The sequence below is a fragment of the Octopus bimaculoides genome, chromosome 4 (assembly GCF_001194135.2).
Source record: "Octopus bimaculoides isolate UCB-OBI-ISO-001 chromosome 4, ASM119413v2, whole genome shotgun sequence".
Classification (NCBI taxonomy): Eukaryota; Metazoa; Mollusca; class Cephalopoda; order Octopoda; family Octopodidae; genus Octopus; species Octopus bimaculoides.
In genome coordinates, this window is record NC_068984.1 from 10,863,387 (window position 1) to 10,875,886 (window position 12,500).

Sequence of the window (12,500 nt, forward strand, 5' to 3'; positions counted from 1 at the left end):
TATATGCACATGTGCATGCATCACCATATATGCATGTGTATGTATGTGTGTGTGTATGTGTGTGTGAATATCTTTGTGTGCATGTGTGTCATTGAGGACATGTATCTGCATGTGTGTGTATGTATGTATCTGTGTGTGTGTGTATGTGTATGGAGTGATTCAAGATTGTTTGGAAACTGAATTGCAGTTGCTTCAATAAGGAACATTAGCTGCAGTTTATGCAACAACTGTAATGTAAACGTGCACAGGATGTAACTGAATATGCATATGTACATGTACATGCATATACAGGCGCAGCATGGTAAGAAGCCTGCATCCCAACCACATGGTTCCGGGTTCAGTCTCACTGTGTGGCACCTTGAGCAAGTGTGTTCTACTTTAGGCCTGGACCAACCAAAGTTTTGTAAGTAGATTTGGTTGACGGAATCTGAAAGAAGCTTGTTGTATATGTGTGTGTGTGTGTGTGTGTGTGTGGCTTAAATGGTGCTTATTACATGCCACCTGCACAGGAGCCAGTCCAATGTTTTGTTCACATGCCACCGGCATGAGTGCCAGTAAGGCGAAGCTGGAAACGATCGCGCTCAAATGGTGCTTTTTACGTGCCACCAGTACAGAAGCAAGACTGCTGCTCTGGCAGTGATCCTGCTCAGATGGTGATGTTAGCACTATATATACAAATTATAAAAATAACTTCACAGGTTTTCATGTATACCGGGGGTATTTGGAACATCACACCCGTGATAGTCAAGGGATTACTGTGTTACTCATTTTTACTGGTTGTGTGGACTGGAGCAACAGAAAAAAAAAAGTGTCTTGCTCATGGGACACAAAGCATCACCAGGTGTTGAAATCATGACCTTATGATCTTGAGCTCAATACCTTAACCACTTACCTATGTGCCTTTATAGATATATGAAGGCTTGTACACGCCACTTCACACACACATACACACGACTGAGTAATAATATCGAAGCAGTCATCAATAGGCCTAGGTATATACCTACCCCTTTTCCCCATTTTTTAAATTTTTATTTTAAGAGGGGGTAACCACAACAAGACCCACACTAGGCATTCCATTCATTTCCCTGGGTATGACTATAAACTACATCCGGTAGTGGGACCCTGGGGCCCTGGTTTCAGGGTTTGAGGCGTGTGGAACCACTTCTTAGCCTCTATTGTTCCCCGGTCTACTCTGGCCTAGAGTGGCAGTACCTGTAAGGGTCCCAGCTATGGGTTAACTAGCCCCCCCCCCTGTGAACTGCAGTGGGGGGGGATCAGTAGAATGCAGTTGCTGTATTCCCTGCATGGCGTACGATGTGACAAAAAGGGACAGGAGTAAGGGGAATGGGTATCTTCTACCCCTAGTAAATCCATATTCCTAAAAAGGCAGCAAGAAAAAGACAAGGGGGTAGGAGAAGGTTATAAAAAAAAAGGGATTTGAAAATTTTTTTGGTATTATTTATTCACCATTGCATCATATTTTATTTGATTCCTTGACTGAAGAATTTCTAATAGGAGATAACTTACATGTTTTCTCCAACATGTACAGTTTTTCTAACTCCTGTTAGCAAACGAAACATGTGTAATGGTGAATAAATGGTACTAAAAAAAAATTTCCCATCTCCTGATAACACAAAACACACATACAGAGATATGGCTACTTGCCTAATACACACACACGCACACACACATAAATGAAACACATGCAAACATGTGTAGCATTTTTCTTCAGCAAATACATTGTCAAAATCTTTGCTGACAATAAGATCGCCAAATAATCTGATAACACAATATTTGATAATATAATATTTACTTTCAAAGATATCAAATTAGTCTTATCTAATTCCATTTAATTAGTGAAATGCACACAGAGGAGATATATTTTCTGTTATAACCCACTGTGGGAGTGGTTATGTTCTGGTTAGCAGAAACTCTTTAGTTTTATGAGCAAACTGCAACTCAGTACATATGTACTGAGAAAAATTATGAAGCATTCTTTGTAACAAATTCATAGGTGCAGGAGTGGCTGTGTGGTAAGTTGCTTGCTTACCAACCACATGGTTCCGCGTTCAGTCTCACTGCGTGGCACCTTGGGCAAGTGTCTTCTACTATAGCCTCAGGCCGACCAAAGCCTTGTGAGTGGATTTGGTAGACAGAAACTGAAAGAAGCCCATCGTATATATGTATATATATATATGTGTGTGTTTGTGTGTCTGTGTTTGTCCCCCTAGCATTGCTTGACAACCGATGCTGGTGTGTTTATGTCCCCGTCACTTTGCGGTTCGGCAAAAGAGACCGATAGAATAAGTACCAGGCTTACAAAGAATAAGTACTGGGGTCGATTTGCTCGACTAAAGGCGGTGCTCCAGCATGGCCACAGTCAAATGACTGAAACAAGTAAAAGAGAAAGGTTGTGTATATCTTAGATTAAATTACTCTTTTAACATGTTGGCTCCCACACGTCCTGCCGGTAGGTCATGGTGGTATGTTAGGGAGTCCCGTCCAACCCACCAGCAGGTCGTTGTTTAATTTCTTTACTATGGACTTTCTGAGAGGTTTGGTATAGTGTAAAAATGTTACGCCACTCATGTCAAAATTAATCAAGATATCGTATTGGGACCCCTGGGATAAAACGTAAAATGAGGCTCGGGAGCCAATGTGTTGATGTCCACTTTTCCATGCTGCACGGGTCTGATGGCTTAAAAAAGTTTACTGGGGTCAATTGGTTTGGCTAAATCCTTCAGGGTGGTACCCCCAGCATGGCAGCAGTCTAATAACTGATACCAGTAAAAGATAAAAGATATAAATACACACACACACACACACTACACACACACACACACACACACACACACACACACACACACTATCAGAAGTGAAATGAAGATGTGATTGACATTTTCAGCTTGAAACCATTTCTAATACTTCTTGATCTCTTTTACCTGCAGGTAATCACTACGGAACACCAAAACCTCCTAAAGAACCTAATGTAGTTCACGTACGGCGCACAGGGTCGGCTGGAAGTTTACTTTTTGGAAACAGTAATCAAGGTGAAACAAAACGGAAGTTGCCTAGTAATTCAGAAATGTCATCTTCTAAATCTTCACTGCCCCCATTCAGAGACAATGTTCCTGTGATACGACAACGGTCCTTGGAAAAAGCACGAAGCTCTTCGAATCTTGGCCCTTTACCTGGAAATTGGGAAACTGCTTACACTGCTGATGGCCAGCAATATTTTATAAAGTAAGTAGGATAATGCATTTGTGTGTGTGTGTGTGTGTTCTTTGGGTTTAAGAGAATAATAACAGCGACCAGCACTGGCTGCAATATCTTGTCTCACAGAAACTTTTCAAAGAGACTTGTGGGTTACAAATACAGGACTTCTAGCAGAATTCCAGTGGATTATCAGATACAGGTGTTTTGACTTGATTTGGTCTTCTCAGTAATGAACATTCTGGATGTTCTGAGCCAACCCGAAATGCTTTCTCCAATACAGAAAGTAACAGATAAAACATTAACTCATTTGTGCAAAAGCTATAGATTAAACCACCAGTGTGTATACCATTATGTATATGTTTAACAAGGAACATCATATATATGTGTGTGTGTGTGTCTATCTATGTATATTTGTATATGTTTTTGTTTTTTTTTTCTCATCATATGTTGGATATATCAACTCGAATTCTTGAAGGAGCCATTTTATATTCAAACTGTATTCTCTGTGTCTGCTAGACTTCAATTATGTCTCAGTTTAAGCAGATTGTGGGAAATAAGAAACTGTTTTGGTTTTTTTTTAATCTCAAAACATGATAAAATATCTTTGGAAAGAACTAAATCCAGATTTATACATCTGATTAAATGGAAAGGAAAATTAAGATGGCCACTTGTTTACTGAGAACACTAACAATATTTGTTAAATGATTCCCTCTGGCAATTAAAATTGAATCGCAGTTATGATTTTGGAAAAAATATCTTAGAATCTAGCTTTGCACCTGATACATTGTAGCAATTAAGAACTATTCTATACTTCAACCTAAGGCAAAGAATTCACTTTGTAGATTCCATTACACCAAAACCTTTGTCCGTTACATAAACAAATCTCATGTAATCTCAAAATTTTAGACATAGAGTTGACAATGGACCAGATCCTGCAACACATTTTCCTGTATCTATCTTCGTCATCTTAATCAATTTTGGAAGAATTGATTTTAGCAGATATTTTTTTTTTTGATATCTTTTATTGATTAATAGTTTCAATAAAAACAAAGAATGCCAACAAAAAAAAAAAAAGCACAAAGCAAAAAGAAACTGGAATGGTACTAATCAGATCCAGTATTCTTTACTGCTTGTTGTACAATATATTTCCATTACAGCCTAGAAGCATCTCTCAACGAATAACTACTACTATAACCAATGCCACTACCATTATTACTTCAACCACCACGACCACCACTACTATGATTACTACTTGTGCTATTACTACTACTACTACTACAACTATAGAATGTTTCTTTCTTTTCAGCCATGTTGTTATTATTTTTAATGAGAGAGAAATATCTTCTTGAGAAGCATGTCTGTATGAACCAAAACCATTGGAAAATATTACTTCAAAATTTTTACATCATTAAATTTTACAAGATTTTATTAGTTTTTTTTAGTTTGTTTTTGGTCTCAAATGAGATAAAATTGTATAATATCTGGAATTTATTTATTTATATATCAATTTATTAATTTTCCAGAATTTTTTTTTTTTTTTGATTCGATAAGATGAGCAAATTTAAAATACGTCTAGCACATGATACATCATTATTTCATATTGACTCTTCTTGCACATCTGTGAGAGTTCATTCCTCTGCACAATTTCAACCATATTTCAAAATGATAAAAAAAGAAATGACCTTTCTCCAACCCCTTGATTCAATGATGATTTCATCATCACCATTTAACATCCGTATTCCATGCTGGCATGAACTGGGTCGTTCAACAGGCCCCAATGAGCTTGAGGGTTTGTATCAAACACCAGTGTCTGCTTTGGCTGGGTTTCTACAGCCAGATGCCCTTCCTAATGCCAACCACTTTACAGAGTGTACTGGGTGCTTTTTGTTGTGAGGTCACCAAGTAACTTGCGAGAAAAGACCCCTTGGTAGCTTGTACCCTACTTTTGCTAATTGGTTTAAGCGCCTGTATAGTCAGAAGCAAACACAGACATCCCTTTTGGCTCCCTACTCAACTGGTATTTATTTCGGCTGAGTGAACTGGAACAACATGGAATCGAATGAACTAACCAAAAACACAATGTGCAACAGATTCAAGTATTGAACCTGCAGCCTTATGATTGTGGGTTCAGCACCCTCACCACTAACCCACATATATATAATGAAAACACACTCACATACAATCGTTAAAGTTAGCCTAAACTATTCTCTTTTTTTTTACACACACACACACACACACACACACACAAACCATCCACCAAATTCCCTCGAATCCCTGCTTGTCTTGAAAAAGAGTGCAGAATGGATAATGCAATTATAAAATATACACTAAGATAGGATGGGCACGACTGGAATGCCTTTGGTCAGAGAACTAGAGCTAAATGACCACGACAACAACTGATACTATTTGATCAATCAGATGAGGCAAGGGTTAAAATTGCAGCATACTTGTACAGGGTTTGAACTCAGAACCTTAAGAAGGTAAACTTATACGTTGTAGAATATTTTGTTTGGCTTTGTAATTGTAGTTTCACTGTGTTAATTGAATACAGCAATTTGGTGAAGTTAGATGACTACAGTTACCTCCCTTACTATCCCTTTCCATTTTTAATAACTAAATCTTGACTATTTACTAAAATACCAACATTCGTGTGATTTGAATCTTTCTTTTCTGATTTGCATGTTTTAGGATAGTTAAATGACTGCTTTGTAACTTGTTTCTAAGTAGATATTTTAAACGTTAATGTCATCAAGATGGTTACATTGAAAGACGTCTGGGACCCTCAGACAATCATCACATGACCAAAGGAAAACATGTTGTTGTGCACTTATGTCCTGTTGAACCTGTTCTACTGTCGTTGTTTAGCTACAGGTCAGCTCTAATCGAGCAGACTTGTGATCAAATGGTTTCCTACAATGACTATCCTGTCTTCTTTTTAGACATTGTGTATCTAGGGAGATTTAGCTTCTATATCTAACAGATCGGGTCACTGTATTAGAGGCTTCTTTATTCTTTTCTACTCTAAGCACAAGGCCCGTAATTTGGGTGGAGGGGGCCAGTCGATTAAATCAACCCAGTATGCAACTGGTACTTAATTTATTGACCCTGAACGGATGAAAAGCAAAGTCAACCTCGGCGGAATTTGAACTCAGAACATAAAGACAGACGAAATACTGTTAAGCATTTGGCCCAGCGTGCTAACTATTCTGCCAGCTCACCACCTTAAGAATATATTCTTTTCTACTCTTGGCACAAGGCCCGAAATTTTGGGGGAGGGGCCAGTTGATTAGATCAACCTCAATATGCAACTGGTGCTTGATTTATCAACCCTGAAAAGATGAAAGGCAAAGTCGACCTCGGTGGAATTTGAACTCAGAACGTAAAGACAGACGAAATACCACAAAGCGTGCTAACGTTTCTGCCAGCTCACCACCTTTGCTTCTTTTTTATACATAGCTTATTTATTATTTAGGAGCCAATATCTATAAACTTAATCATTGTTCTGTAGTAAAACATAGGTGTTGGTATGGGTGTGTGATTATAAGCTCACTTTGCAACCACATGGTTTCAGGTTCAATCCCACTTCATGGCACCTCAGGCAATTGTCTTCTTTTATAACCTCAGGTTGACCAATGCTTTGCATGTGAATTTAATTGATGAAAGCTGTTTAGAACCCCCTCTTGTGTGTGTGAGAGAGAGAGGGAGTGTGTGTGTGTGAGAGAGAGAGAGAGAGAGTGAGTGTGTGTGTGAGAGAGAGAGAGAGCGTGTGTGTGTGTGTGTGTGTGTGTATGTGTGTATTTGTTCCCTCACTGCTTGACAACCTGAATTTGTTTCTGTCCCATGTAACTTAGTAGTTTGACAAAAGAGATTGATAGAATAATTACCAGGCTTAAAAATAAAATAAGTTCTGGGGTTGATTCATTTGACTAAAAAAACTCTTCAAGGCAGTACCCCAGCATGGCCACAGTCCAGTAACTGAAACAAACAAAAGTAAAATCCATTATCTCATCTTTAAACTTATCCCAAACTGTTCTCATTCGCCTCTCATTTTCTTCCTACAGCTGCTGCCTTTAACACACACACACACATTATCTCCATGTACTTCCCACCTACATAGAACTTAAAAGTGGTGAATGTGTTTATTTTTAACCAACAGAAATGGTGGGGTTACTTCCCTTCTCACGTAAACGAAATAAAATATTAATATTCCACAGCCAAATCCGTTTATATTTTGTTAGGTGTCTTAGAGGGACCGTTTCTGTGAATTTAAAATATTCCACAACTAGCCTGAGATCAAGAATTTAAAGAGTTTCAAATACCAATCTACTAACCAGAAAGTAACATGTTAAAATCTTAAAATCAAAACTGAATTTGACTCTAACTTTACAGTTAATTGTATAAATACAAGAATTACGGTATGAAAGACACATGTTAGCCCTCAGAAAACGCACAGAGACTTTAACTTCACTTAAACGTTTATTGATTTGGTATCTACTCTGAATGTCTTGCTTCTTGGACATGGACACGTTAAGGCTCCAACGTTTTGATGAACGCTCACAAGATACTCCACCATCTTTCAACAACCTTTGTTGCTTTTTTATATTCCATATGTCTAACACCCGTGGACTGCTTACAAAATCGATAAACAACACAGTACCCATGACTTTCGGAAACGTTTATTTATGCTCAGAATTGCTGAAGCGTGAAATAAATTATACCCATTGGTAGTTGGCTGTCAGGACATGAAGTCCTTCAAATCTTCAATGTTTCCTGAAACTCGCCAGCAGTGGGCCCTATGTAACCCCCTTTTTTTTTTTGCCACTGTTCACTTCCTGTGCATCACTCTATGTACTGTGCTTGCACTTTCGGCTACTTTTTCCTGATGACTTGCAGTGCACCTGAATACTATATGCAATAAGTTCATTATTATAAATGATTAAATGAAGTTAACAGTCATTGTGTGTTTTTGAATGGCTAATAGGTCTCTTTCATACAGTAATTGTTTTAACTCCAACGCACAGTCTCAGATCAAATCACTTGCCAGACAAGTACATCTCCAGAGTAGAGGACAATTTAAAAGTAAAAATAGATTGAAATCACATTTGTTTGATTCAGTAAAACTTTTGTGTACAACTTGTATTTATTGTATCATGATTTCTGCAAGTAACACATTATTACGATGACTGTGGTTTAACTGAATGATTTCGTTCAATGATGAAAAACTTGTTCTTCTACTCCTGTGCCAGTTTCTGTCATGGACTGTGGCCATGCTGGGGCACCAGTTTCAAAGGTTTTGGTTAATCATATTTATTCCTAGTGTTTATTTTAGTTTGGTACATATTGTATTTACATTTGTTTGTCAAATTGCTAAGTTAACTTTTCATAATAAAGAAATGCCACTTAACACACTGTTTTACAGCAGAAGACACTGACACCAGACACATGCAAACACATACACATATTTATGAACACACACACACACACACACACACACACACACACACACACACACACAACAGGCATCCACACAGTTTCTGTCTGGAATTCCTCCATCAAGACATTGGCTAATCTGTGGTTAAGGTGGAAGACATTTACCCAAGACATATCTTATGCTCAAACCCAGATCAATGTGATTATGGAGTGAAGTTTTTAACTACATTGTTTCAAACTTGTCTCATATAATTTGGCCAGATGTGTGTAGAAGTGACAATAATAAATGTGTTTCCATGTTGTTATTGTTCCTGTTTAATATTTCTACTTAATTAAGGCAGCGAGCTGGTAGAAACATTAACATGCTGGGCGAAATGCTTAGCGGTATTTCATCTGTCTTTACGTTCCAAGTTCAAATTCCACCAAGGTCGACTTTGCCTTTCATCCTTTCGGGGTCAAGAAATTAAGTACCGGTTGCATACTGGGGTCAATCTAAACATCTTGCCCCCTCCCCACAAAATTTCAAGCCTTGTGCTTAGAGTAGAAAAGAATATTTCTGGCTAGTCCTATTACAACAGAGGCTGACAACAGTGACCACTTCTGCAGATTATTGCAGTGATTCCTGTACACTTAGGCCTGATTATCATTCTCAATATTGCTTTGGTAATCCATTTGCAAAGATAGCATTTAATGTTGTCACTATTTTGGCAGAAAGTCAGATACTGCTGTGAGAACGATGTATTGAATGCAAGAAGCATTTCAACTCACAGCCAATAGGTATTTAGCATTCGGTATTTAATACAGAGGATACCTAGTCATGCTTGTGTGTAGTATATTCCATTGACATGCGTATCGTGTGAGTGCATGAGTATATATATACGTGTGTATAGGTATATATGTACATGAAAATGTATATATATATATATATACATATATATATATATATATCTATGTAAATGTGTATGAAAATATATGTATATGTGTGTGTATGTATGTATATGTGCACATGTGTGTGTGTGTGTATATCCCCTTAGTACTATTCTCCACCTCCCAGTTGAAGGGTGTTTGTCTTGCAGAAACACACCAGCACCAGTTGTCAAGCAGTGATTGGAGAGAAGCGCAAACACAAAGACACCCACACATAGATACACACACACACACACACACACACACACGTGTGTGTGTGTGTGTGTGACAGGCTTCTTTCAATTTGTCTACCAAATCCACTCACAATGATATGGTCATCCAGAGCCTATAGTAGAAAAAACTTGCCTAAGGTGCCACCAGTGGGAATGAACCCGGAATCATGTGCAGTTGGAAAGCAAGCTTCTTACCACACAGCCATGCCTGCGCCTGTTTATATATATATATATATATATACACAAATGCATATATATACACACACATATACATGTATATGTATGTATGTGCACACACATGTACATATATGTATGTGCACACACATGTACATATATGTATGTGCATATATATATATATATATATGTACTTGTGTGTGCATGTGTGTATATATATATGTATTTGTGTATATATACTTTATTTGTTGGTTAACAAGGCAGCCAATGATGATTTCATGTGAAGAGATATTCACAAAATTTCAAGTGTGCCACACGGAAGCATTGGTATGCAACCAGGAAAGGGCAGATCAAAGTGAATTGCGAGATAGAGTTATTGCAGTGAGATACTTAAACAACTGTGAAGAAGATCTTTTCATCGGGAAAAATTGGTTGCCTTGTTGACCCACAAATAAATAATATTTATCCACCAATATGGTATTAAGCACTCACTTTCACTGTTCACTATTAATGTGTTTGTGTGTGTGTGTATATATAAATAATTTGCATATTTAAATAATGTGTGTGTGTGTCATCATCATCATCTTCATTGTTTAACGTCCGCTTTCCATGCTAGCATGAGTTGGACGATTTGACTGAGGACTGGTGAATCAGATGGCTGCACCAGGCTCCAATCTGATTCGGCAGAGTTTCTACAGCTGGATGCCCTTCCTAACGCCAACCACTCCGAGGGTGTAGTGGGTGCTTTTACGTGCCACCAGCACGAAGGCCAGTCAGGCGGTACTGGCAACTGTGTGTGTATAAATAATTTGTATGCACTATACGTGTGCATGTATATATATATATACATTTATGTATATATGTGTATATATATATTTATGTGTATGTATATATATATATATATATATATATATATGTGTGTGTGTGTGTGTGTAATATGTTTGCACTATATGTGTGCATGTTTGTAATATGTGCATGTGTGCGTGCTCTTCCACTGTGTTACTTTCTCTATTACCATCTTATCCCAATTGTAGATTTCTTCCTCTCATCTTACTTTTTACCCTCCAGCATTTCATCATCCCACCTCAAGTGATCGCGCCATCTCCCTTAGTTATAGGGGTCCACTTTAGGCCCTTAGCTGTGCAACTTACAAAGCAGTCTTTACTAATGCTGGTACCATCGAGGTAAGCCCATACATCACAAAAAACAATACGTTAGTAATCGGCTGTCAAAGAGTGAGTACATCTTTTTGGGACATCCTGTATATACATGTTTCATATACATTTACATGGTTGTCAGGTTGTGAGTTCAATTCCTGGGAGTGTGTTGTGTCCTTGAGTACGGCACTTTATTTCACATCACTCCAGTCCACTCAGCTGGCAAAAATGAATTGTACCTGTAATTACAAAGGGCCAGCCTTGTCACATTTGATGTCATGCCAAGTCTCTCTCAGGATTATGTTTAGTGCAAGTGTGTCTGTGGAGTGCTCAGCCACTTGCATGGTAATTTCACAAGCAGGCTGTTTGGTCGAACAGATCAACTAGAACCCTCATCATCATCATAACTGATGTATATATATATATATATATATATATATATATATATATATATATATATATATATATATATATATATATATATATATATGTATGTATGTATGTATGTATGTATGTGTGTGTAAATGTGTATGAAAATGTATATATACATATATATATATATATGTGTGTGTGTGTGTGTGTGTGTGTGTCTGTGTGTTTCCCCTCAGTACCACTCCCTACCTCCCAGTTGTTGGATGTTTGTCTTGCAAGGTACTTAGTGACACTGTCGGTGCTGGTACCACATAAAAATCACCTAGTACACTCTGTAAAGTGGTTGGCATTAGGAAAGGCATCCAGTTGTAGAAACTATGCCAAAACAGACAATGGAACCTAGTGCACAAAGACACAATGCCAGTTTATATATTTTGTATATGTAATCATATATATATTTTTTGTGTGTGTAATATATGTATATATTATATGTAATATGTATATTATATATTGCATATATATTTGTAACACATGTGTGCTATTCTGATTGTTTGTGTGTTTGTACACAGTAAATATCAATTAGTAGTCTATGTGACATCACACATTAAATACAGTATATTTATACAATCATCTGAATTGTTTCCAAACCATTCTATTTTAAAATGTCTTTTATTAAATATCTGTATAGAAATAGCAAAACATTGTGGTAATGCGTATCTGATTCCAGATATTTTAATATTAGACTATTATATCTATCTAAATGTTTTCTTCCTCTTAGAATCCTCTTTCTCTAGTATATTGGAATAATTCTGTATGTATGGTAGGGTATTTATTTATCATAAGAAGAATTTATATTTTGAATGTGTTGAAGTTTAAAAAAATGGAAAAGAAAAACTGCCAAAACCTTTAGTTGTTCTTTCATTTACAGACACATCATATCTGTTATGTCACTTTGGTGTCTGAGGAAGTCATCAATGTCACACAACTTCATTTTCTTCCATTTATTGATTTG

At 37.2% G+C, this 12,500-nt stretch overlaps 1 protein-coding gene and 1 long non-coding RNA gene across 3 annotated transcripts in view; one reads left to right on the forward strand and one right to left on the reverse strand.

The window, feature by feature from the left end:
* LOC106872181 (membrane-associated guanylate kinase, WW and PDZ domain-containing protein 1) overlaps positions 1 to 12,500 on the forward strand; it is a 709,375-nt gene that overhangs the window by 311,584 nt on the left and 385,291 nt on the right. For both annotated transcript variants that reach the window (XM_052966880.1, XM_052966879.1), the window contains exon 7: positions 2,949 to 3,243. In XM_052966880.1, coding sequence (XP_052822840.1) covers positions 2,949 to 3,243 — 295 coding nt within the window. The remainder of the gene's footprint in view (positions 1 to 2,948; positions 3,244 to 12,500) is intronic.
* The window catches only part of LOC128247552 (uncharacterized), a 12,811-nt gene continuing 3,572 nt past the window's right edge, over positions 3,262 to 12,500 (reverse strand). The window contains exons 2-3 of the long non-coding RNA XR_008263865.1: positions 12,393 to 12,500; positions 3,262 to 7,191 (exon numbers count right to left, since the gene is read on the reverse strand). The exon at positions 12,393 to 12,500 is cut by the window's right edge and continues 16 nt beyond it. This is a non-coding gene — a long non-coding RNA (uncharacterized LOC128247552). The remainder of the gene's footprint in view (positions 7,192 to 12,392) is intronic.